This window comes from Oncorhynchus gorbuscha, linkage group LG10 (assembly GCF_021184085.1).
Source record: "Oncorhynchus gorbuscha isolate QuinsamMale2020 ecotype Even-year linkage group LG10, OgorEven_v1.0, whole genome shotgun sequence".
NCBI classification, from domain to species: Eukaryota; Metazoa; Chordata; class Actinopteri; order Salmoniformes; family Salmonidae; genus Oncorhynchus; species Oncorhynchus gorbuscha.
Genome location: NC_060182.1, coordinates 89,431,595 through 89,458,516, shown reverse-complemented (window position 1 = coordinate 89,458,516; position 26,922 = coordinate 89,431,595). Strand labels below are relative to the sequence as shown.

The 26,922-nt window shown below is 48.0% G+C and overlaps 1 protein-coding gene across 2 annotated transcripts; it reads right to left on the bottom strand.

Annotated features, from left to right (window-relative positions):
* Positions 1-25,071, bottom strand: hivep2b (HIVEP zinc finger 2b). Of its 2 annotated transcripts, none has more exons than XM_046367424.1 (7): positions 24,542-25,071; positions 3,793-7,907; positions 3,371-3,564; positions 2,718-2,893; positions 2,402-2,500; positions 1,422-2,260; positions 1-929 (listed from the first exon to the last, which is right to left on the bottom strand). In XM_046367424.1, the coding sequence occupies exons 2-7, from the start codon at positions 7,798-7,800 to the stop codon at positions 426-428; spliced, it is 5,820 nt and encodes a 1,939-aa protein (XP_046223380.1). In that variant the 5' UTR covers positions 7,801-7,907; positions 24,542-25,071; the 3' UTR covers positions 1-425. The 2 variants fall into 2 exon arrangements, with proteins under 2 accessions (XP_046223380.1, XP_046223381.1); XM_046367425.1 differs by having other exon boundaries at positions 3,793-7,839.
* Positions 25,072-26,922: the final 1,851 nt, after the last annotated feature.

The following is a 26,922-nucleotide window of genomic DNA, read 5'->3' as shown; positions in this document are numbered from 1 at the left end:
TGTCTGCCTGCCTGCCTGCCTGCCTGCCTGCCTGCCTGCCTGTCTGTCTGTCTGTCTGTCTGTCTGCCTGCCTGCCTGCCTGCCTGCCTGTCTAGTGGAATGAGGTTGAGAGGAACTGTAGACGTAGCCTGGTTCCATATCTATTTGTGCTGTCATGCCAACTCATATGTGACCAGAGAAGTTGGTGTGACCATAGCAGTTGTCAAGACAGCGCTAATTGATCTAGAACCATGCTAGCTGAGGACTGGACGTTGGATGGGGGGGCTCAGCTGCTCCTGGAGGAAGCACCAAAGAACGTCCCATATGAGGAAAGGCCCAAATGGTACACTATTCCTTATATAGTGCATTACTTGTGACGAGAGCCCTCTGGTCAACAGTAGTGCTTTATATAGGGAATAGGGTGCTATTTGGGATGCAACCCCAGTCTATAGATGCTCTTCAGAGGTGATCCTGAGGGAGGCGATGGCCTTGGTGCAGGTCTGAAGAACCTCTTCCTGCTTAGGGTTCCTGACCATGAGGACAGAGACAGGGGTGTTCTCCTCCTCAGAGTCCCGGGGTGTCTGGAGGGGGGACAGCCTCTCCCTCTCCATCCCGGTCTCCCTCTCCATCTCCCTCTCCATCCCCCTCTCCCTCTCCTGCTGCCGGGCTCCTGAGTCCTCTGCACCGAGGGCTGCCAGACGAACAGATCCCTCCTTAGTGCTGTCCTGGTGGAGCTCAGTCTTTTGAGGGGATAGGGCTGACAGATGGGTCCGGTCAGAGCTGCAGGAGGGCAGAGCGCGCAGTACCTGGATCCCTCCGATAGGCACCATCGGTAGGAGAGTCCCAGCCTGCTGCTGAGAGTGTAGGGGGAGGTGGCTGAAGAGGTTCTGACGGGGACAACTGGAGCAGGCGGACCCAGGCAGGCAGGGAGGCACGCTTCTCCTCTGATCCTAAACACAACAAGTTATAGTGACAATCAGAAGACACTTATCTACAGTTTCTTTCTAAATAAAACAAGTTTGAAATGACAATCAAGAAATAAAAATCATGGACACCATTGGTGAAAAAAACCCATTGTGATTAATAAAGGTTTAACATCAAGAACACTGAGTTGAAATGAAGTCAGTTGAAATGAAGTCAGTGCAGCTAGTTTTGATGGACAAGCATATACCAGTCAAACAATTGGGGCGGCAGGGTAGCCTAGTGGTTAGAGTGTTGGACTAGTAACCGGAAGGTCGCAAGTTCAAACCCCCGAGCTGACAAGGTACAAATCTGTCATTCTGCTCCTGAACAGGCAGTTAACCCACTGTTCCTAGGCTGTCATTGAAAATAAGAATTTGTTCTTAACTGACTTGCCTGGTTAAATAAAGGTAAACTTTTTTTTACAAATCTAAACATATACTAGTCAATGAAAACATACTGTAAACAATTATATTACATACCATATCCATTTCAATGGTTTCTCCCTGCTGGGCCAGTTCAGCCTTGGCTTGCTGCCTGGTTTTATCCCCAGAGTCTCTATGTTGTGAGCCCCCTCTACGTGGAGACACAGCCCTGAGCACCACCCTCTGTCTCCTCCCAGCCAGGTCCACTCCACTTGGGGACAGGGGCCTCTCCATACAGGCCGGGAAGAGGTGCTGGATGGGGGTGAGGTTGGGGGAGCTGGGCCTCAGCGGGGAGGTGTCCCATCGAGGTGAGGCGCGTCCCCGGGGGGAGAGGTCTCTCCGGGTTGAGGGGTAGCCGAGACGGGAGTTAGGCGGTTCCCTCAGAGGGGACTCCCAGCCGGGGGACAGCAGACAGGTGGGGTAGGGGTCAAAGAACAGACAGCCCTGGTCAGGAGACAGCATGTCCAGGCTACAGTCTTCCTTGTCCAGGCTGGAGGCCAAGACAGTCCTCCGGTCTGGCCCTGTCCTCCTGACAGTGGAGGCGGGATGGGGATGGGGATGGGGATGGGGGTGGACATCGATGCCCGACAGGGTGTAGGTTGAGAGGCAGCTGGGGAGGGGATGGAAGGAACTGAGGGGACAGCCATGGACGTCTGACGACACACCCTGGATGACAGCGGCAGCTGTGACCGACAGAGAGGCTACGCCACAGGGCTGAGGGCTGGTGCTCCGGGAAAGGATCTTGGGAGTACAGTCACCGTCGTAGTCGTCCTCGTCCTCATCATCTTCATCGATGTCGTCAATCTCTTCATCCATGCCATCGGAGTCGTCTGCATCTGAGAACTGGTGTTTGGCTGTGCTCAAGACCCCGGTCTTCAAGTCTTGCTGGATATCATCTGCATTATTTGAAAGAACACAAGTAAAGACAAAGGATACATCACTTGTTTCTGTCATTCTTTCTGTGGTACAGTTACCATGGGTTACACAATCAGTTTTAAATATCTGAATAACTCCCTGGTCATTGGTCAATATCTTACCAGATTCCAGTGTCTCTGTATCATCCACTGTGACTGACACACCAAGCTCAAGACACTTCTTCATGTGAGCCTTTGACTTCATATGCTTGGTCAGGTTTCCTGTGAGTCAAACATGTTAAATATTCATTTAGCTGATTATCATATTATCATTATCATTCAATTGTACTTTTTTTTGAGGGGGGGATAAATGTTACTGTTGTCATCAATGCAATCATCATTCAATCTAGTTGATTTGATCCAATCCCTTTTTAAAATCAGCAGTCGTCACAAAGTGAATCTCTCGTCTCATTCGTCTGAAAGAAGAAGGGAATCCCACCTTTAGTTTTGAAAGCGAAGTTGCAGACCCTGCAGACGTAGGGCCGGACGTCAGTGTGGGTGCGTATGTGTTTCTTCAGCATGCTGGGTTTCTTACAACGGATGCCACACTCCTCACAGATATACTTCCCCCGGCCTCGGCCCCTCACGTACACATAGTCCTCATTGGACTTGAACCTGAGGGGGGGGACCATCCTTAATGCGATGTTCTATATCAGGGTGGTTTCAAACTCATTCCACGGAGGGCCGAGTGTATGCTGGGTTTTGTCGTTTCCTTTCCATTTGATTGGTTAGGAACTCCCATCACCTGGTGGTCTAGGTCAAAATTGGACTCAATGACCAGAATTGATCAATCAAGTACAAAGGAGGAGCAAAAACCTGCAGACACTTGGCCCTCCATGGAATGACATGTGTTTTATATTATACCTAGCTATAGACATGCAAGGTAAGTGAAAACAGCTATTCAATCTAATTCCAGGGATCTCTTTTAAAGAGGTCTTCTGATTTCAATGGGACTACCAGGTTAAATAAAGTTTAAAAATACATTTTGTACCACCAGGCATAACCCCTTTATAAAACATGTACACATTACAAACTAACATTCAAAGTAATATTATAGCGCTTATTGATTGATGTGATATTATCATAACGGACCCTCCTTCAAATATTTTGATCCGGGTTGGTGTTGGTGTTGGTGTTGGTGTTGGTGTTGGCACTGCTGTTTGTTTCGAGGAGACCTCCCTCTCTTTCCAGTCCTCCTTCCCGGCTTTTACCCTGCAGCTGGCATCCTTCACTTTCCTTCCATAGGAGCTCCCTTCCAGCTCTTTGAGCTCCGGTTTGCTCTGTAGCTAAATGAGACAGATAAATAAACGTTAATATAAAGAATAAATAAAAACAATTCTGTGAAACATTAAACATTCCGTGAACATGCAGTTTATGTATAGAAGAAAAAAGTATAATGTGGTTACAATTAGATTATGTATTGATAATGTAACTTGATTCCAGGATTGGAAACATTCAATATAGACGTTTATGGAATAATGAATAATGAAATAAGGAACGATCAATGCTCTCACCAGCCCGAGCCTCTGCCTCCATAAGAGTGAGGAGGAGACCAGCTTCCCGGTCCCAGGTTGGTACATGGCAGCCATGTACGACCATGTGTTAGTCGTCTGTTTGGAGCGGAGCAGAGCCAAGGTGTCACTGGTGTTGAGGTTAGGAGGGTTGGGGTTATGGGAACTGATGCACCACGTAGCGTACACAGAGGACAGGGGAGAGCTGCTGTGAGTGCTGTTTGGCTTGGTGTAGTTCAGATAGCACCAACTCACAGCTGTCATTGTGCGGAGACTTGGAAATTGAGATATCCGTTTGGTGTTTTCCCCGTCAGAGATGAGGATGCCCTGACCTTTGACTAGCTGCACCAGCACCTCCATCTGTGCCTTGCTGTCCATGCCAGACTCATTGAAATCCTTTAGAGAAAGCAGAGCATGTGGATGTAGGCTTGCTTCTGTTGGGGAGTTATCCATAGGGGAATCAGGACTTTCTGACCCTTGTTGCTGAGGTGAGATGAAGCTTCCACTTGCTGGCTCGTTATGAGAATGAAGCGATGACGAGGCAGACAAAGAGGATTTTGAAGGAAAGCCTGACAGTGATGCTCCCTGGTTGGTGTCACTTTGAAACTCTGACTTTAAACTGTGCTTGTTCTCTTCAGTCACATTATAATTCCCTAATTCCACAGCACCCAACTCCTCCACTATCTCACCGTACATTTTCTCCTCTTTGACGCGTTTCTGCTGTTTGACCTCCATGAATAGGTCCAAGCTGCTGGCCGGAGACAACATGCGCTTGTTGGACCCACCACTGGATCCACAGTTGGTGGTGGAGATCGTCCTGGAGGTCAGGGAGAGAGGGATGCCTGTCTTCAGCTTAGCTGGGGGCAGATCTAGAACGTGAACCTGGACTGGGCTGGTCAACAGTCCTCGAGGGTGTCCTAATAAGAGATTAGATGTATCCAAATTCGTGGCTAAATTTGCGAAGTGAGAAGTGAGTAAAGAGGTTCTGGTGGAGTTAACGCTTTCGAACGGATCATCTACAATTTGGGACACAGTGGTGTATGTGATGCTACCATAGGATGGTACGTGAGTCTGGATTCTAACAGGAACTAGGAGACCAGAGTGTGACGGCTGAGGGGAGAACATTGGCAGACACTGAGAGTGCAGAGCGGTGGATGAGAACGACAGGGCACTGCTGAGGTACTGAGGAAGAATATTTAGCGGAAGGACTGGATGTGCAAATTCAAGGTTAACATTCAAGGACTCCTGTCTTACCAAGTTACCCCGTCTGGGCTCCGAGTAGCTGGCGCTGAGTTCCGCATGTCTAACTTTGGCCGTTGGAGAAAGACTGCCATAGTCAAACGATACGCTGCGGACCTCTGGGAGCTCTCTGCACTGGGAGTGGCACGGTGCCTGTTCTGAAGAGGTACGTCTCATTTCATGTTGTTGACGTTGGTTCAGGACAGAGAGGGAGTAGCCGCTTCCTGGCACCGCTAAGAACTCCAATGCTTTGCCAAACTCATCCTGTCTGGCCGCCGGGGAAGCTGGCTTGGGGATAACCTCTCTCTCTTTCTCCTCTCGGTCAAACGAGAAGCTGGAGCAGTAGGATAGGTTGCTGTCTTGACTGGGGCTCCGGGAGAGGCTCGTACAAGCCGACTCGAAGCTAGACTCGCCAGAGGAGTGCTCCAAGTCAGCTAAGCGCAGTCTCTTCTTCTTTGGAGGGAGTTTCTCTGGGGGGAACTGAGACAGGGTTTCACTCCTCTGAGGCCATTGGAACTCCTCTATATGTCTATCGGGCTCCTTCGCCTTCACCTGTTTCACCTCCGCTGCCTTTTCTTTCTCTGGACTGTCTGGTTCTACAGTCACCCTGATCTCTGGGACCGGTATGTTAGACTGACGAACTAGCTTAGGTGTCATTTGATACGACTTATCTAATAATCTACTGTCACTCAACTGGTGTGCAAAGATCTCAGTCCTTTTGTGCATCTCTCTAGTTTCGCTTTGCTCCACCACGTCCATTGAGGAAGACTTATCCAGTCTCTGGTAGTTGTAAGAATCTGACTGTTCAGAGAGAGACCTGGTAAGGGAGTTCGTGTGTTGAATCACAGAGATGACGTTACCTAAAGATCTTCTCTCTTCTCGCTCTCTCTTTTCCCACATTTCCCTTTCCAGTCTATCACGTTGTGTTCTATCCTGTGTGTGAACGCTTTGGGCATATCCTTTCACTGAGGATGTAGTGGTTAGAGCACCTTGAGAGGTTTGCTTTGAATCATAGTCCCTCATCTCTTCAGAGTGGTCATAGTCTGTGTGATACTGGCCTCCTACATCCTCCTCCTCCGCAACACAGTTTTCCTTCCGCCGTTTCCTCGTTGCATATTCCATCGCTTGCTTTTGTTGGATGATGAAACTGTCCATCTCCACTCCAAGGTTGGAAATATCAGAGATGTTTCCGTAGTGGTCAGGAGGTCCATCGTGTGCAGAATGTTCAAAGGCAGCCTGTCTCGTAAGTCTCTTAATGCCTCCAGGGGACGCCCTTTCATCAAAGGAGTGGCTGCCTCGCAGGCCTTGTGACATGTCCTGACATGCCACCGAGGACGTGGGCATCGAGTTGCTCCGGACCAGCTGTCCAGAATCAGAGAGCTCTAGTTGAGCCTCCTTAATGGCCTCTCTTGTAAATGAATGTGTGTTTATTCTGATCGATTCAACCGTTGATTCCTTTTCTTGTGTGAATACGCGGGAAACACCTCGCTCCGATGTCTTACGATCGCTCATTAAGTCTGTCCTGCAAGTCACAACAGTTATGGTCTGTTGTTTCGGGTTCGGCTTGTAACACTTTCCAAACATTATCTCTTGATAGGACTTGGCGTTCGTGTTGGGAGGACCACCTGTTTGGTGTTCAGCACTCTCAGAGCGTGAGAAGTAGCCTGAGTCTGTGCTGCCTTTGCTTCCCTGGCTAGGCAGGGAGAGAGATGTGTCAGTGTCACTGCTCCTTTTCTCTGAGAGCCGGAGTGCCAGCCTCTGCTTGATGGCGCTAGATTGGATTGCATGGCTGACCTGAGAACCAGCTGGAGCAGCATTGATCTCCAAGAGCCTGGGTGAACCGTCCTCAGATAATGTTGATGCTAATGTAACTCCCTGTTTCTGGGCAATGAGATTCAGTACTTTAACAGCAGTGGTGCTATCGGGTTCCTCCACTGAAACAGTGTCCAAGAGCGATGAATCGTCTTCGTCCGTGTCCGAGCTCTGCTCAGGATCAGAGTAGAACTCTCCTTCTCCTTCTAAAGATCCCCGGTCCTCCATGTTGACATTGTAAGAACCCAGTTCTGAAAATGGCACTGTCCCAGCTTTGACTGAGTGAGCATGAGATTTTCTGTGTTTGTATAAATTGCTCTTGGTTTTGAAGGAGAAACCACAGGGCACGCAGGGGTAGGGTCTCTCCCCAGTATGTGAGCGAATATGCTTCTTAAGTACGCTGGGTTTGGCACATGCCCTCCCACAATAATCACAAACATACTTCCCAGGTCTCTGTTGCTGCTTCTGCTCCAACTTACTACACACCTCCTTGGATAGTTCCTCTATTCCTGACTGGGAACAGTGTTGGAGAGACACGGGTAAACTGGGGGAGCTCCTCTGAGGAGAGGGCCCTCCACAGCTGACAAGTGGCAGTGCAGAAAGCAAGTGATCTGCTGTTTTCTGTCTAGCAAAGGGAACTGTCTGTCTCTCCTGTGGTGGATATGAGGTTAATACGTTGTAATGAGGATGACTGCAGGGTTGATCCTGTAATTGACGTAGTGATTTCCCTTCTAATTGTCTGAGTTTCCCTGAGTCAGACATATCTGTTGAACAATATGTGGTTCTACTCTGGTCCTCTTCTGGTTCTGGGCATAGATGCCACCCCTCCCCTTCCGAATCAGCCGAGGGGGGCATTTTAGTTTGGGCAGTCATAGGTGCTGCTGACTTTCTCTGGGGAACTGTCTTATCCAGAGCCTCTTTAGAGCTTTTCACCTCTGCAGTAGTTTCTAGTGACTCCATGACGATTCCAATGTCACCTTCCTCTTCAGGGTTGATTTCCTACAGATGATAAAGTCTGTTATTTTACTGTAGTAGTAATATTAGCACTGGTTGCAGGAAAGGGTCATCTGGAAAAAAAACAGAAACAGAATTATTCTTTTTTTTGTGAAATTACAATACTTCACAATATTACATTACATTACATAGTTCACAGTATTACGTTAAGGACACACATGCATTGTCCCTACCAAATACCAGTAGACGCAAAAATAGCACAACTACTTACTTACAAAAATACTGTAGTTAACGTGCAACCCACTTCCTGTTTCTCCCAACAAGAAACATAAAACAGATCATATCACCACTTAGGGACCTTTATAACCTCACAGACAAAAATCCTTTTCCAAAATAGTTCCTCCTTGAACTAAACTTGGTGCATAATGACCAGTGATCACGGTAGGAAATGAAAGAATAACCACTTTTACTAGACTCTCTCAAATACCTGTACCTCATCTAACCCCTGGCCAGTGTACTACAATGACAGTGTGTATGTTTGCCTGGATGCTAAACTCTGGATATGTGTACTGTTTATTATCTCATCCTATACCTCAGCTCCACATTATGCGACTACCTGTGTCTCTGCTCCATTACACAGTGGTTGCACCCCAAATGGCACCCTATCCCCTATATAGTGTACTACCCATGGGGCTCTAGTCAAAAGTAGTGCACTATAAAGGGAATATAGGGTGCCATTTTGGATGTACCCTATAGCTCCATAGCAGAGTATGTAATCTTGTCCTAAATCTCAGCTCTACACCTTGGGGCAGGGTATGTAATCTTGTTCTGTACCGTGGACCAGGGTATGTAATCTTGTTCTATACCGTGGACCAGGGTAAGTAATCTTGTTCTGTACCGTGGACCAGGGTATGTAATCTTGTTCTATACCGTGGACCAGGGTAAGTAATCTTGTTCTGTACCGTGGACCAGGGTAAGTAATCTTGTTTTGTACCGTGGACCAGGGTATGTAATCTTGTTCTGTACCGTGGACCAGGGTATGTAATCTTGTTCTGTACCGTGGACCAGGGTATGTATTCTTGTTATGTACCGTGGACCAGGGTATGTAATCTTGTTCTGTACCTCAACTCTAGATCATGGACCAGGGTAAGTAATCTTGTTCTGTACCGTGGACCAGGGTATGTAATCTTGTTCTATACCTCAACTCTAGATCATGGACCAGGGTATGTAATCTTGTTCTATACGTCAGCTCTACATTGTGGGGCTTCATGGTATGCTGGGTCTCAGAGGGAACATCATTCTCATCTTCTCAGTATCAAAGGCTGTGTGCTCTTTAACAAGGTTATGTAAGATTATCTGGTTCAAACCCTCTGAGCTACTCTTAATTAGGACAGCCTATGAGCTACGTTTTCTCTTTCTGTTCCACTCTACTGCTCTCTTTCTGTTCAACCCTACTGCTCTCTCTTTGTGTTCCACTCTACTGCTCTCTCTTTCTGTTCCACCCTACTGCTCTCTTTCTGTTCAACCCTACTGCTCTCTCTTTCTGTTCCACTCTACTGCTCTCTCTTTCTGTTCCACCCTACTGCTCTCTCTTTCTGTTCCACTCTACTGCTCTCTCTTTCTGTTCCACCCTACTGCTCTCTTTCTGTTCCACTCTACTGCTCTCTCTTTCTGTTCCACCCTACTGCTCTCTCTTTCTGTTCCAACTCTGCTCTCTCTTTCTGTTCCACTCTACTGCTCTCTCTTTCTGTTCCACTACTGCTCTCTCTTTCTGTTCCACTCTACTGCTTCTCTTTCTGTTCCACACTACTGCTCTCTCTTCTGTTCCACTCTACTGCTCTCTCTTTCTGTTCCACCTACTGCTCTCTCTTTCTGTTCCACCCTACTGCTCTCTTTCTGTTCCACTGCTTCCACCACCCTACTGCTCTCTCTTTCTGTTCCACCCTACTGCTCTCTCTTTCTGTTCCACTCTACTGCTCTCTCTTTCTGTTCCACCCTACTGCTCTCTCTTTCTGTTCCACTCTACTGCTCTCTCTTTCTGTTCCACCCTACTGCTCTCTCTTTCTGTTCCACTCTACTGCTCTCTTTCTGTTCCACCCTACTGCTCTCTCTTTCTGTTCCACTCTACTGCTCTCTTTCTGTTCCACTCTACTGCTCTCTCTTTCTGTTCCACCCTACTGCTCTCTCTTTCTGTTCCACTCTACTGCTCTCTCTTTCTGTTCCACTCTACTGCTCTCTTTCTGTTCCACTCTACTGCTCTCTCTTTCTGTTCCACCTACTGCTCTCTCTTTCTGTTCCACCCTACTGCTCTCTCTTTCTGTTCCAACCCTACTGCTCTCTCTTCTGTTCCACCTACTGCTCTCTCTTTCTGTTCCACCCTACTGCTCTCTACTGTTCTCCCTCTGCTTCTTTCTGTTCCACTCTACTGCTCTCTCTTTCTGTTCCACCCTACTGCTCTCTCTTCTGTTCCACCCTACTGCTCTCTCTTTCTGTTCCACCCTACTGCTCTCTCTTTCTGTTCCACCTACTGCTCTCTCTTTCTGTTCCACCCTACTGCTCTCTTTCTGTTCCACCCTACTGCTCTCTTTCTGTTCCACCCTACTGCTCTCTCTTCTGTTCCACCCTACTGCTCTCTCTTTCTGTTCCACCCTACTGCTCTCTCTTTCTGTTCCACCCTACTGCTCTCTCTTCTGTTCCACCCTACTGCTCTCTCTTTCTTCCACCTGTTCCACCCTACTGCTCTCTCTTTCTGTTCCACTCTACTGCTCTCTTTCTTTCTGTTCCACTCTACTGCTCTCTCTTTCTGTTCCACTCTACTGCTCTCTTTCTGTTCCACTCTACTGCTCTCTCTTTCTGTTCCACCCTACTGCTCTCTCTTTCTGTTCCACCCTACTGCTCTCTCTTTCTGTTCCACCCTACTGCTCTCTCTTTCTGTTCCACCCTACTGCTCTCTCTTTCTGTTCCAACCCTACTGCTCTCTCTTTCTGTTCCACCCTACTGCTCTCTTTTTCTGTTCCACCCTACTGCTCTCTCTTTCTGTTCCACCCTACTGCTCTCTCTTTCTGTTCCACCTACTGCTCTCTCTTTCTGTTCCACTCTACTGCTCTCTCTTTGTTCTGTTCCACCCTACTGCTCTCTGTTCTTGTTCCACCCTGTTCCACTCTACTGCTCTCTCTTTCTGTTCCACCCTACTGCTCTCTCTTTCTGTTCCACCCTACTGCTCTCTCTTTCTGTTCAACCCTACTGCTCTCTCTTCTGTTCCACCCTACTGCTCTCTCTTTCTGTTCCACCCTACTGCTCTCTCTTTCTGTTCCACCCTACTGCTCTCTCTTTCTGTTCCACCCTACTGCTCTCTCTTTCTGTTCCACCCTACTGCTCTCTCTTTCTGTTCCACCCTACTGCTCTCTCTTTCTGTTCCACCCTACTGCTCTCTTTCTGTTCCACCCTACTGCTCTCTTCTCTGTTCCACCCTACTGCTCTCTCTTTCTGTTCCACCCTACTGCTCTCTCTTTCTGTTCCACCCTACTGCCTCTCTTTCTGTTCCACCCTACTGTTCCACTCTACTGCTCTCTGTTCCACCCTACTGCTCTCTCTTTCTGTTCCACCCTACTGCTCTCTCTTTCTGTTCCACTCTACTGCTCTCTCTTTCTGTTCTCTCTTTCTCTTTCTGTTCCACCCTACTGCTCTCTTTTCTGTTCCACCCTACTGCTCTCTCTTTCTGTTCCACCTACTGCTCTCTCTTTCTGTTCCACCCTACTGCTCTCTCTTTCTGTTCCACCCTACTGCTCTCTCTTTCTGTTCCACCCTACTGCTCTCTTTCTGTTCCACCCTACTGCTCTCTCTTTCTGTTCCACTGCTACTGCTCTCTCTTTCTGTTCCACCCTACTGCTCTCTCTTTCTGTTCCACCCTACTGCTCTCTCTTCTGTTCCACCCTACTGCTCTCTCTTTCTGTTCCACCCTACTGCTCTCTCTTTCTGTTCCACCCTACTGCTCTCTCTTTCTGTTCCACCCTACTGCTCTCTCTTTCTGTTCCACCCTACTGCTCTCTCTTTCTGTTCCACCCTACTGCTCTCTCTTTCTGTTCCACCCTACTGTTCTCTCTCTTTTCTGTTCCACCCTACTGCTCTCTCTTTCTGTTCCACCCTACTGCTCTCTTTCTGTTCCACCCTACTGCTCTCTCTTCTGTTCCACCCTACTGCTCTCTCTTTCTGTTCCACCCTACTGCTCTCTCTTTCTGTTCCACTCTACTGCTCTCTTTTCTGTTCCACCCTACTGCTCTCTTTTCTGTTCCACCCTACTGCTCTCTCTTTCTGTTCCACCCTACTGCTCTCTCTTTCCACCCTACTGTTCCACCCTACTGCTCTCTCTTTCTGTTCCACTGCTCTCTTTCTGTTCCACCCGACTGCTCTCTCTTCTGTTTCACCCTACTGCTCTCTCGTTCTGTTCCACCCTACTGCTCTCTCTTCTGTTCCACCTTACTGCTCTCTCTTTCTGTTCCACCCTACTGCTCTCTCTTTCTGTTCCACCCCACTGCTCTCTCTTCTGTTCCACCCTACTGCTCTCTCTTCTGTTCCACCCTACTGCTCTCTCTTTCTGTTCCACCCTCTGCTCTCTTTCTGTTCCACCCTACTGCTCTCTCTTCTGTTCCACCCTACTGCTCTCTCTTTCTGTTCCACCCTACTGCTCTCTCTTTCTGTTCCACCCTACTGCTCTCTTTCTGTTCCACCCTACTGCTTCCACCCTACTGCTCTCTCTTCTGTTCCACCCTACTGCTCTCTCTTTCTGTTCCACCCTACTGCTCTCTCTTTCTGTTCCACCCTACTGCTCTCTCTTTCTGTTCCACCCTACTGCTCTCTCTTTCTGTTCCACCCTACTGCTCTCTCTTTCTGTTCCACCCTACTGCTCTCTCTTTCTGTTCCACCCTACTGCTCTCTCTTTCTGTTCCACCCTACTGCTCTCTCTCTTTCTGTTCCACCCTACTGCTCTCTCTTTCTGTTCTCACCCTACTGCTCTCTCTGTTCCACCCTACTGCTCTCTCTTTCTGTTCCACCCTACTGCTCTCTCTTCTGTTCCACCCTACTGCTCTCTCTTTCTGTTCCACCCTACTGCTCTCTCTTTCTGTTCAACCCTACTGCTCTCTTTCTGTTCCCCTACTCTCTCTTTCTGTTCCACTGCTGCTCTCTTTTCTGTTCCACCCTACTGCTCTCTCTTTCTGTTCCACCCTACTGCTCTCTCTTTCTGTTCTGTTCCACCCTACTGCTCTCTCTTTCTGTTCCACTCTGCTCTCTCTTTCTGTTCCACCCTACTGCTCTCTCTTTCTGTTCCACCCTACTGCTCTCTCTTTCTGTTCCACCCTACTGCTCTCTCTTTCTGTTCCACCCTACTGCTCTCTCTTTCTGTTCCACCCTACTGCTCTCTCTTTCTGTTCCACCCTACTGCTCTCTTTCTGTTCCACCCTACTGCTCTCTCTTCTGTTCCACCCTACTGCTCTCTCTTTCTGTTCCACCCTACTGCTCTCTCTTCTGTTCCACCCTACTGCTCTCTTTCTGTTCCACCCTACTGCTCTCTCTTTCTGTTCCACCCTACTGCTCTCTCTTCTGTTCCACCCTACTGCTCTCTCTTTCTGTTCCACTCTACTGCTCTCTCTTTCTGTTCCACTCTACTGCTCTCTTTCTGTTCCACCCTACTGCTCTCTCTTTCTGTTCCACTCTACTGCTCTCTCTTTCTGTTCCACCCTACTGCTCTCTCTTTCTGTTCCACCCTACTGCTCTCTCTTTCTGTTCCACCCTACTGCTCTCTCTTCTGTTCCACCCTACTGCTCTCTCTTTCTGTTCCACCCTACTGCTCTCTCTTTCTGTTCCACCCTACTGCTCTCTTTCTGTTCCACCCTACTGCTCTCTCTTTCTGTTCCACCCTACTGCTCTCTCTTTCTGTTCCACCCTACTGCTCTCTCTTCTGTTCCACCCTACTGCTCTCTCTTTCTGTTCCACCCTACTGCTCTCTCTTTCTGTTCCACCCTACTGCTCTCTTTCTGTTCCACCCTACTGCTCTCTCTTTCTGTTCCACCCTACTGCTCTCTCTTTCTGTTCCACCCCACTGCTCTCTCTTCTGTTCCACCCTACTGCTCTCTCTTTCTGTTCCACCCTACTGCTCTCTCTTTCTGTTCAACCCTACTGCTCTCTTTCTGTTCCACCCTACTGCTCTCTCTTCTGTTCCACTCTACTGCTCTCTTTCTGTTCCACTCTACTGCTCTCTCTTTCTGTTCCACTCTACTGCTCTCTCTTTCTGTTCCACTCTACTGCTCTCTCTTTCTGTTCAACCCTACTGCTCTCTCTTTCTGTTCCACTCTACTGCTCTCTCTTTCTGTTCCACTCTACTGCTCTCTTTCTGTTCCAGCTACTGCTCTCTCTTTCTGTTCCACCCCACTGCTCTCTCTTCTGTTCCACCCTACTGCTCTCTCTTTCTGTTCCACTCTACTGCTCTCTCTTTCTGTTCCACCCTACTGCTCTCTCTTTCTGTTCCACCCTACTGCTCTCTCTTCTGTTCCACTCTACTGCTCTCTCTTTCTGTTCCACCCTACTGCTCTCTCTTTCTGTTCCACCCTATGCTCTCTCTTTCTGTTCTGCTCTCTCTTCTGTTCCACCCTACTGCTCTCTCTTTCTGTTCCACTCTACTGCTCTCTCTTTCTGTTCCACTCTACTGCTCTCTCTTTCTGTTCCACTCTACTGCTCTCTCTTCTGTTCAACCCTACTGCTCTCTCTTTCTGTTCCACTCTACTGCTCTCTCTTTCTGTTCCACTCTACTGCTCTCTTTCTGTTCCACCCTACTGCTCTCTCTTTCTGTTCCACCCTACTGCTCTCTCTTCTGTTCCACCCTACTGCTCTCTCTTTCTGTTCCACTCTACTGCTCTCTCTTTCTGTTCAACCCTACTGCTCTCTTTCTGTTCCACCCTACTGCTCTCTCTTTCTGTTCCACTCTACTGCTCTCTTTTCTGTTCCACTCTACTGCTCTCTCTTTCTGTTCCACTCTACTGCTCTCTGTTCCACTTCTGTTCCACCCTACTGCTCTCTTTCTGTTCCACTCTACTGCTCTCTCTTTCTGTTCCACCCTACTGCTCTCTCTTTCTGTTCCACCCTACTGCTCTCTCTTTCTGTTCCACCCTACTGCTCTCTCTTTCTGTTCCACCCTACTGCTCTCTCTTCTGTTCCACCCTACTGCTCTCTCTTCTGTTCCACCCTACTGCTCTCTCTTTCTGTTCCACCCTACTGCTCTCTCTTTCTGTTCCACCCGACTGCTCTCTCTTCTGTTCCACCCTACTGCTCTCTCTTTCTGTTCCACCCTACTGCTCTCTCTTCTGTTCCACCCTACTGCTCTCTCTTTCTGTTCCACCCTTGCTCTCTCTTCTGTTCCCCTATTGCTGCTCTCTTTCTGTTCCACTGTACTGCTCTCTCTTTCTGTTCCACTCTACTGCTCTCTTTCTGTTCCACCCTACTGCTCTCTTTCTGTTCCACCCTACTGCTCTCTCTTTCTGTTCCACCCTACTGCTCTCTCTTTCTGTTCCACCCTACTGCTCTCTCTTCTGTTCCACCCTACTGCTCTCTCTTCTGTTCCACCCTACTGCTCTCTCTTTCTGTTCCACCCTACTGCTCTCTCTTTCTGTTCCACCCTACTGCTCTCTCTTCTGTTCCACCCTACTGCTCTCTCTTTCTGTTCCACCCTACTGCTCTCTCTTCTGTTCCACCCTACTGCTCTCTCTTTCTGTTCCACCCTACTGCTCTCTTTCTGTTCCACCCTACTGCTTCTCTTCTGTTCCACCCTACTGCTCTCTCTTTCTGTTCCACCCTACTGCTCTCTCTTTCTGTTCCACCCTACTGCTCTCTCTTCTGTTCCACCCTACTGCTCTCTTTTCTGTTCCACCCTACTGCTCTCTCTTTCTGTTCCACCCTACTGCTCTCTCTGTTCCACTCTACTGCTCTCTCTTTCTGTTCAACCCTACTGCTCTCTCTTCTTTCCACCCTACTGTTCTCTTCTGTTCCACCCTACTGCTCTCTTTCTGTTCCACCCTACTGCTCTCTTTCTGTTCCACCCTACTGCTCTCTCTTTCTGTTCCACCCTACTGCTCTCTCTTTCTGTTCCACCCTACTGCTCTCTCTTCTGTTCCACCTACTGCTCTCTCTTTCTGTTCCACCCTACTGCTCTCTCTTTCTGTTCCACCCTACTGCTCTCTCTTTCTGTTCCACCCTACTGCTCTCTTTTCTGTTCCACTCTGTGCTCCACCCTACTGCTCTCTCTTCTGTTCCACCCTACTGCTCTCTCTTCTGTTCCACTCTACTGCTCTCTCTTTCTGTTCCACTGCTCTCTCTTTCTGTTCCACCCTACTGCTCTCTCTTTGTGTTCCACCCTACTGCTCTCTCTGTTCCACCCTACTGCTCTCTTTTCTGTTCCACCCTACTGCTCTCTCTTCTGTTCCACCCTACTGCTCTCTCTTTCTGTTCCACCCTACTGCTCTCTCTTTCTGTTCCACCCTACTGCTCTCTCTTTCTGTTCCACTCTACTGCTCTCTTTCTTCTGTTCCACCCTACTGCTCTCTCTTTCTGTTCCACCCTACTGCTCTCTCTTTCTGTTCCACCCTACTGCTCTCTCTTTCTGTTCCACCCTACTGCTCTCTCTTTCTGTTCCACCCTACTGCTCTCTCTTTCTGTTCCACCCTACTGCTCTCTCTTCTGTTCCACCCTACTGCTCTCTCTTCTGTTCCACCCTACTGCTCTCTCTTTCTGTTCCACCCTACTGCTCTCTCTTTCTGTTCCACCCTACTGCTCTCTCTTTCTGTTCCACTACTGCTCTCTCTTTCTGTTCCACCCTACTGCTCTCTCTTTCTGTTCCACCCTACTGCTCTCTCTTTCTGTTCCACCCTACTGCTCTCTCTTTCTGTTCCACCCTACTGCTCTCTCTTTCTGTTCCACCCTACTGCTCTCTCTTTGTTCCACCCTACTGCTCTCTTCTGTTCCACCCTACTGCTCTCTCTTCTGTTCCACCCTACTGCTCTCTCTTTCTGTTCCACCCTACTGCTCTCTCTTTCTGTTCCCCTACTGCTCCTTTCTGTTCCACCCTACTGCTCTCTCTTCTGTTCCACCCTACTGCTCTCTCTTTCTGTTCCACCCTACTGCTCTCTCTTTCTGTTCCACCCTACTGCTCTCTCTTTCTGTTCCACCCTACTGCTCTCTCTCTGTTCCACCCTACTGCTCTCTCTTTCTGTTCCACCCTACTGCTCTCTCTTTCTGTTCCACCCTACTGCTCTCTCTTTCTGTTCCACCCTACTGCTCTCTCTTTCTGTTCCACCCTACTGCTCTCTCTTCTGTTCCACCCTACTGCTCTCTCTTTCTGTTCCACTCTACTGCTCTCTCTTTCTGTTCAACCCTACTGCTCTCTCTTTCTGTTCCACCCTACTGCTCTCTCTTTCTGTTCCACTCTACTGCTCTCTCTTCTGTTCCACCCTACTGCTCTCTCTTTCTGTTCCACCCTACTGCTCTCTCTTTCTGTTCCACCCTACTGCTCTCTCTTCTGTTCCACCCTACTGCTCTCTCTTCTGTTCCACCCTACTGCTCTCTCTTTCTGTTCCACCCTACTGCTCTCTCTTCTGTTCCACCCTACTGCTCTCTCTTTCTGTTCCACCCTACTGCTCTCTCTTTCTGTTCCACCCTACTGCTCTCTTTCTGTTCCACCCTACTGCTCTCTCTTTCTGTTCCACCCTACTGCTCTCTCTTTCTGTTCCACCCTACTGCTCTCTCTTTCTGTTCCACCCTACTGCTCTCTTTTCTGTTCCACCCTACTGCTCTCTCTTCTGTTCCACCCTACTGCTCTCTCTTTCTGTTCCACCCTACTGCTCTCTCTTTCTGTTCCACCCTACTGCTCTCTCTTCTGTTCCACCCTACTGCTCTCTCTTCTGTTCCACCCTACTGCTCTCTCTTTCTGTTCCACCCTACTGCTCTCTCTTTCTGTTCCACCCTACTGCTCTCTCTTTCTGTTCCACCCTACTGCTCTCTTTCTGTTCCACCCTACTGCTCTCTCTTTCTGTTCCACCCTACTGCTCTCTCTTTCTGTTCCACCCTACTGCTCTCTCTTTCTGTTCCACCCTACTGCTCTCTCTTTCTGTTCCACCCTACTGCTCTCTCTTTCTGTTCCACCCTACTGCTCTCTCTTCTGTTCCACCCTACTGCTCTCTCTTTCTGTTCCACCCTACTGCTCTCTCTTTCTGTTCCACCCTACTGCTCTCTCTTTCTGTTCCACCCTACTGCTCTCTCTTCTGTTCCACCCTACTGCTCTCTCTTTCTGTTCCACCCTACTGCTCTCTCTTTCTGTTCCACCCTACTGCTCTCTCTTTCTGTTCCACTCTACTGCTCTCTCTTTCTGTTCCACCCTACTGCTCTCTCTTTCTGTTCCACCCTACTGCTCTCTCTTTCTGTTCCACCCTACTGCTCTCTCTTCTGTTCCACCCTACTGCTCTCTCTTTCTGTTCCACCCTACTGCTCTCTCTTTCTGTTCCACTATACTGCTCTCTTTCTGTTCCACCCTACTGCTCTCTCTTCTGTTCCACCCTACTGCTCTCTCTTTCTGTTCCACCCTACTGCTCTCTCTTTCTGTTCCACCCTACTGCTCTCTCTTTCTGTTCCACCCTACTGCTCTCTCTTTCTGTTCCACCCTACTTCTGTTCTCTGCTCTTCTGTTCCACCCTACTGCTCTCTCTTCTGTTCCACCCTACTGCTCTCTCTTTCTGTTCCACCCTACTGCTCTCTCTTTCTGTTCCACCCTACTGCTCTCTCTTTCTGTTCCACCCTACTGCTCTCTCTTTCTGTTCCACCCTACTGCTCTCTCTTTCTGTTCCACCCTACTGCTCTCTCTTCTGTTCCACCCTACTGCTCTCTCTTTCTGTTACACCCTACTGCTCTCTCTTTCTGTTTCACCCTACTGCTCTCTCTTTCTGTTCCACCCTACTGCTCTCTCTTTCTGTTCCACCCTACTGCTCTCTCTTTCTGTTCCACCCTACTGCTCTCTCTTTCTGTTCCACCCTACTGCTCTCTCTTTCTGTTCCACCCTACTGCTCTCTCTTTCTGTTCCACCCTACTGCTCTCTCTTTCTGTTCCACCCTACTGCTCTCTCTTTCTGTTCCACCCTACTGCTCTCTCTTCTGTTCCACCCTACTGCTCTCTCTTCTGTTCCACCCTACTGCTCTCTCTTTCTGTTCCACCCTACTGCTCTCTCTTTCTGTTCCACCCTACTGCTCTCTCTTTCTGTTCCACCCTACTGCTCTCTCTTTCTGTTCCACTCTACTGCTCTCTTTCTGTTCCACCCTACTGCTCTCTCTTCTGTTCCACCCTACTGCTCTCTCTTTCTGTTCCACCCTACTGCTCTCTCTTTCTGTTCCACCCTACTGCTCTCTCTTTCTGTTCCACCCTACTGCTCTCTCTTCTGTTCCACCCTACTGCTCTCTCTTTCTGTTCCACCCTACTGCTCTCTCTTTCTGTTCCACCCTACTGCTCTCTCTTCTGTTCCACCCTACTGCTCTCTCTTTCTGTTCCACCCTACTGCTCTCTCTTTCTGTTCTACTGCTTCTCTTCTGTTCCACCCTACTGCTCTCTCTTTCTGTTCCACCCTACTGCTCTCTCTTTCTGTTCCACCCTACTGCTCTCTCTTTCTGTTCCACCCTACTGCTCTCTCTTCTGTTCCACCCTACTGCTCTCTCTTCTGTTCCACCCTACTGCTCTCTCGTTCTGTTCCACCCTACTGCTCTCTCTTCTGTTCCACCCTACTGCTCTCTCTTTCTGTTCCACCCTACTGCTCCCTCTTTCTGTTCCACCCTACTGCTCTCTCTTCTGTTCCACCCTACTGCTCTCTCTTTCTGTTCAACCCTACTGCTCTCTCTTTGTGTTCAACCCTACTGCTCTCTCTTTCTGTTCCACCCTACTGCTCTCTCTTTCTGTTCCACCCTACTGCTCTCTCTTCTGTTCCACCCTACTGCTCTCTCTTCTGTTCCACCCTACTGCTCTCTCTTCTGTTCCACCCTACTGCTCTCTCTTTCTGTTCCACCCTACTGCTCTCTCTTTCTGTTCCACTCTACTGCTCTCTCTTTCTGTTCCACCCTACTGCTCTCTCTTCTGTTCCACCCTACTGCTCTCTCTTTCTGTTCCACCCTACTGCTCTCTCTTTCTGTTCCACCCTACTGCTCTCTCTTTCTGTTCCACCCTACTGCTCTCTCTTTCTGTTCCACCCTACTGCTCTCTCTTTCTGTTCCACCCTACTGCTCTCTCTTTCTGTTCCACCCTACTGCTCTCTCTTCTGTTCCACCCTACTGCTCTCTCTTCTGTTCCACCCTACTGCTCTCTCTTTCTGTTCCACCCTACTGCTCTCTCTTCTGTTCCACCCTACTGCTCTCTCTTTCTGTTCCACCCTACTGCTCCCTCTTTCTGTTCCACCCTACTGCTCTCTCTTCTGTTCCACCCTACTGCTCTCTCTTTCTGTTCAACCCTACTGCTCTCTATTTCTGTTCCACCCTACTGCTCTCTCTTCTGTTCCACCCTACTGCTCTCTCTTCTGTTCCACCCTACTGCTCTCTCTTTCTGTTCCACCCTACTGCTCTCTTTCTGTTCCACCCTACTGCTCTCTCTTCTGTTCCACCCTACTGCTCTCTCTTCTGTTCCACCCTACTGCTCTCTCTTTCTGTTCCACCCTACTGCTCTCTCTTTCTGTTCCACCCTACTGCTCTCTCTTTCTGTTCCACCCTACTGCTCTCTTTCTGTTCCACCCTACTGCTCTCTCTTTCTGTTCCACCCTACTGCTCTCTCTTCTGTTCCACCCTACTGCTCTCTCTTTCTGTTCCACCCTACTGCTCTCTCTTTGTGTTCCACCCTACTGCTCTTTCTTCTGTTCCACCCTACTGCTCTCTCTTCTGTTCCACCCTACTGCTCTCTCTTTCTGTTCCACCCTACTGCTCTCTCTTTCTGTTCCACCCTACTGCTCTCTCTTCTGTTCCACCCTACTGCTCTCTCTTCTGTTCCACCCTACTGCTCTCTCTTTCTGTTCCACCCTACTGCTCTCTCTTTCTGTTCCACCCTACTGCTCTCTCTTTCTGTTCCACTCTACTGCTCTCTCTTTCTGTTCCACTCTACTACTCTCTCTTCTGTTCCACCCTACTGCTCTCTCTTTCTGTTCAACCCTACTGCTCTCTCTTCTGTTCCACCCTACTGCTCTCTCTTTCTGTTCCACCCTACTGCTCTCTCTTTCTGTTCCACCCTACTGCTCTCTCTTTCTGTTCCACCCTACTGCTCTCTCTTCTGTTCCACCCTACTGCTCTCTCTTTCTGTTCCACTCTACTGCTCTCTCTTTCTGTTCCACCCTACTGCTCTCTCTTTCTGTTCCACTCTACTGCTCTCTCTTTCTGTTCCACCCTACTGCTCTCTCTTTCTGTTCCACCCTACTGCTCTCTCTTTCTGTTCCACCCTACTGCTCTCTCTTTCTGTTCCACCCTACTGCTCTCTCTTCTGTTCCACCCTACTGCTCTCTCTTTCTGTTCCACCCTACTGCTCTCTCTTTCTGTTCCACCCTACTGCTCTCTCTTCTGTTCCACCCTACTGCTCTCTCTTCTGTTCCACCCTACTGCTCTCTCTTTCTGTTCCACCCTACTGCTCTCTCTTTCTGTTCCACCCTACTGCTCTCTCTTTCTGTTCCACCCTACTGCTCTCTTTCTGTTCCACCCTACTGCTCTCTCTTTCTGTTCCACCCTACTGCTCTCTCTTCTGTTCCACCCTACTGCTCTCTCTTTCTGTTCCACCCTACTGCTCTCTCTTTCACCCTACTGCTCTGTTCCACCCACTGGATCTCTCTTCTGTTCCACCCTACTGCTCTCTCTTTCTGTTCCACCCTACTGCTCTCTCTTTCTGTTCCACCCTACTGCTCTCTCTTCTGTTCCACCCTATTGCTCTCTCTTCTGTTCCACCCTACTGCTCTCTCTTTCTGTTCAACCCTACTGCTCTCTCTTTCTGTTCAACCCTACTGCTCTCTCTTTCTGTTCCACTCTACTGATCTCTCTTTCTGTTCCACTCACTCTCTCTTCTGTTCCACCCTACTGCTCTCTCTTTCTGTTCAAAAGGCTCTCTCTTCTGTTCCACCCTACTGCTCTCTTTCTTTCCAGCCCTACTACTCTCTCTTTCTGTTCCACTATACTGCTCTCTCTTTCTGTTCCCCTACTGCTCTCTCTACTGTTCCACCCTACTGCTCTCTCTTTCTGTTCCACTGCTCTCTCTCTTCTGTTCCACTGCTCTCTCTTTTCTGTTCCACCCTACTGCTCTCTCTTTCTGTTCCACTCTACTGCTCTCTCTTTCTGTTCAACCCTACTGCTCTCTCTTTCTGTTCAACACTGCTCTCTCTTCTGTTCCACCCTACTGCTCTCTCTTTCTGTTCCACCCTTACTCTCTCTTTCTGTTCCACTATACTGCTCTCTCTTTCTGTTCAACCCTACTGCTCTCTCTCTTTCCACCCTACTGCTAAAATTCCACTCATACTTTCTCTTTCTGTTCCACTCTACAATATAGACTCTCTTTCTGTTCAACCTCTGCTAAGTCTCTTTCTGTTCCTTCACCCAGATCTGCTCTCCCTTTCTGTTCACTACTGCTAAGTCATATTTACTATTTGTTACAACTAGGGATTTCTCTCTTTGTTAGACTTTTACATCCTACTGCTCCATCTCTCTTTGTTACAAACACACACTTCAGCAGACACAGACACACACACACACACACACACACACACACACACACACACACACACACACACACACACACACACACACACACACATCATACACATTTGTCAAACAGACCGGAGAGATGATACAAATCCAAGGTGACTCTTAAGATGCAGCGATAAAATACATTAAATCAAAGAGGCTACGCTTCTACTGCAAGAATGTCCAAATAATATTTAAATGGGAAGTACTTTGTCCTCCCACTTGACACAGGGCTAAACACTACAGCTATCTGATAGGGTTTGTAATTGTCTCCTAGACAGACAGACCACAGAGGAGAATACAGTATATACTGTATACTGTAAAAGGTGACTTCTTGATACATTCTACAAGGACAGAGGTGACAACATTGTGAGCCTTGAGCGGGAGGGGACAGGGGATCTCTCTCTCCTCAAGGTCATTCTGACCTCATAGCTAGGTATGTTTCCATCCTAAAGCAATAAGAGGAGGGAACTACGAGTGCAGGGTGTCAGGGAGATAAGCCTGCCTCACTGAAACAATACATACCTCTCTTCTGAACTACACTACAGATATAGAGAAGGACACAGCTTGTACTGTATGCAGGCTACACTTCAACCTCTGCTTAGTCATATTTACTAGTTCCTTCAGCAGATATAGACTACACTTCGCAACCTCTGCTAAGTCATATTTACTAGTTCCTTCAGCAGATATAGACTACACTTCGCAACCTCTGCTAAGTCATATTTACTAGTTCCTTCAGCAGATATAGACTACACTTCGCAACCTCTGCTAAGTCATATTTACTAGTTCCTTCAGCAGATATAGACTACACTTCCCAACCTCTGCTAAGTCATATTTACTAGTTCCTTCAGCAGATATAGACTACACTTCCCAACCTCTGCTAAGTCATATTTACTAGTTCCTTCAGCAGATATAGACTACACTTCCCAACCTCTGCTAAGTCATATTTACTAGTTCCTTCAGCAGATATAGACTACACTTCCCAACCTCTGCTAAGTCATATTTACTAGTTCCTTCAGCAGATATAGACTACACTTCCCAACCTCTGCTAAGTCATATTTACTAGTTCCTTCAGCAGATATAGACTACACTTCCCAACCTCTGCTAAGTCATATTTACTAGTTCCTTCAGCAGATATAGACTACACTTCGCAACCTCTGCTAAGTCATATTTACTAGTTCCTTCAGCAGATATAGACTACACTTCCCAACCTCTGCTAAGTCATATTTACTAGTTCCCTCAGCAGATATAGACTACACTTCCCAACAGACCTCTCTTTTAGGAAACTATCAATTTCTTGTGTTGGTAAAGCCAATGGTCGTGTATATACACTAGTATATATAATTCATGGTATATCAAAAAAGTTCACAGGAATATGGCAAGTGAGTACTACTATAGGAGGCAGTTGGGTGGTAAGTGTTTTTTGGAATGTTTGTGGATTGGCAGCTGGGTGGTAAATCAGTGTGATTTTTAAATGTTGTGGGTTGGCGATTGGCATGTGAATGTGCTGCTTGCATGTGTGTGATTGAGCATGCACTTGTGCTTGAGTGGTTGAGAGGAGGGGGGTGACTCTTAGAAGGTTTCTTTATATTCAAGATACCGTCTGCTTATACATTTACACGCTCATAAGACATAGTACAGCAACACTGCTGAAGCATGTTGCATGGAGACAATGGGAAGCATACTGTACATAGGTTATGGAAAACGTCATTACAATGCCACTGTATCACGTTCAGCTACACAGAGGAGTCTAACACTAGCCCCTCATCCATACATTTTTATAAGGAAAACACATCGAGTCAGGGACACTGAGGCAGAAAGCCCATGGCATGACAGCATGCACAGAACACAACATGCAGAATTAACACCGATGTAAGATGTTTTCTATCCTACTGTTTTTCAAATAGTCTCTCCACAAGCAGCAGACAGACGGACATGCAGATGTAGAAAATAATCCTCAAACAAACCTGACATTAGTATACTCTCTTCTTGTCCCACATCGCCAGTCACATGTCACATTCCTCATATTGCAAATAACAGCTGTCCATTCTCCACATCCCTGGGCTATAGTAATAGCATAAGCAATTATGATCAGATTTAGCGAGGGTAAAATCGTATCAATCAGACGTTGCAGCCGCTGATGCTGGCTGACTGAGCGTGCATTAGGAGATCTATTGATGTGAGCTAGTCACCAGAGAAAATACCCAAGCGTGACGCGGGACCCAGGCACAGAAATAGCAAGGGGCCCAGTGAGGGATTACACAACAGCCCACGGTTTAGGACACTTTCTCCAACACAGCAGACAGATACACAGTCTCGGTGTGGGGGGAAAACACTTGTCAATACTCTGCTTTTACCAATGGTTGGCACACAACAGACAGCCACATCTCAGCTAGAGGTTCAAAACACAGCAGACAACTTCAACTTTAGAATAGTAGAATAGAATAGAATATTCAGGACCTCCCGTGTGGCACGGTGGTCTAAGGCACTGCAGTGCTTGAGGCGTCACTACAGACCCGGGTTTGATCCCAGGCTGTGTCACAACCGGCCGTGACCGGGAGTTCCATAGGGCGGGGAGAGGTTGGCCAGGTGGGCTTTACTTGGCTCATCGTGCTCTAGTGACTCCTTGTGGTGGTCCGGACACCTGCAGGCTAACTTCAGTAGTCAGTTGAAGAGTGTTTCCTCTGATACACTGGTGTGGCTGGCTTCTGGGTTAAGGAGGGCGGGTGTTAAGAAGTGTGGTTTGGCGGGTCATGCTTTGGAGGACACATGACTTGACCTTTACCTCTCCGGAGCCTGTTGGGGCGTTGCAATGATGAAACAAGATCGTAATTGAAAAAACGGGTAAAATACAAAAGTAATAGAATATTCAACTACACAGTGTGGGTAGACTGGGTTCTCTATACATCAAAATGTTTTTTTAGCAGGTCTGGGATCCCTGAGTATACTGGAGTCTGATAACCTGGGATGACCCACATACACTGAGGGACTCGGATGAAACCCGGGTTTGCTATTTGGGGATTTAAACTCTCTCAGTGGGCCAAAACACAGCAGACACTTACTTTGAACACCTCTTGGAGATGGGCAACATGTCACTATGATCACTGACAACTACAAAGACATGTTTCCTCACCATACAAAGAGGAACAAATCACGAGGTGTTTAAATGTGATGTCATCACTATAGTCTACACTACTCCACAGTCTGGTTAGCTTCTAAGACATGCTCTCTCTCTCTCTCTCTCTCTCTCTCTCTCTCTCTCTCTCTCTCTCTCTCTCTCTCTCTCTCTCTCTCTCTCTCTCTCTCTCTCTCTCTCTCTCTCTCTCTCTCTGACCTGGGTTCCCAAAAGCATCGTAGCACTAAGAGCGTCTTTCGTCCATTAAGTTTCAATGGAATTAATATAATCTCATTGCTACAACACTTTGGGACACCCAACCCAGGTGGTTCAACTGTGTGAATTCAGAAGTGGACCAATGATGTGGTGAACATTTCCCAAAGCAAATTTGGAGAGTAAACTATCTTATTTTATAGACGTGCAGCAGGCAGTTTGTAAGGTGACGCCAAATAAACTTTTCTATCCTTGGATGGACAATAAAGCTCTGTTCTGTTCTGTTCCGTTCCATTCCGCTCTGCTCTGTTCTGTCCTGCTCTGTTCTGTTCCCTTCTGTTCTGTTCTGCTCTGCTCTGTTCCCTTCTGTTCTGTTCTGCTCTGTTCTGTTCCCTTCTGTTCTGTTCTTCTCTGTTCTGTTCTGCTCTGCTCTGTTCTGCTCTGCTCTGTTCTGTTCCCTTCTGATCTGCTCTGCTCTATTCTGTTCCGTTCTGCTCTGCTCTATTCTGTTCCGTTCTGCTCTGCTCTATTCTGTTCCCTTCTGATCTGCTCTGCTCTGCTCTGCTCTGTTCTGTTCCCTTCTGCTATGTTCCCTTCTACTCTGTTCCCTTCTGCTCTGTTCCCTTCTATTATGTTCCATTTCTGCTCTGTTCCCTTCTATTCTGTTCCCTTCTACTCTGTTCCCTTCTACTCTGTTCCCTTCTATTCTGTTCTGCTCTGTTCCTTCTGCTCTGTTCCCTTCTGCTCTGTTCTGTTCCCTTCTATTCTGTTCCGTTCTATTCTGTTCCCTTCTATTCTGTTCCATTCTGCTCTGTTCCATTCTGCTCTGTTCCCTTCTGCTCTGTTCCCTCTGTTCCATTCTGCTCTGTTCCATTCTGCTCTGTTCCCTTCTGCTCTGTTCCCTTCTACTCTGTTCCCTTCTATTCTGTTCCCTTCTATTCTGTTCCCTTCTATTCTGTTCCGTTCTATTCTGTTCCCTTCTATTCTGTTCCCTTCTATTCTGTTCCCTTCTATTCTGTT

Coding starts and splice junctions, on each gene's coding strand:
- hivep2b (XM_046367424.1), bottom strand. CDS start 7,800: ATGGAGTCACTAGAAACTACTGCAGAGGTGAAAAGCTCTAAAGAGGCT. Junction 2,894..3,370: donor ATCAAAATATTTGAAGGAGG/GTCCGTTATGAT, acceptor CCCCCCCCTCAG/GTTCAAGTCCAATGAGGACT. Junction 930..1,421: donor AAACCATTGAAATGGATATG/GTATGTAATATA, acceptor TGTTGTGTTTAG/GATCAGAGGAGAAGCGTGCC.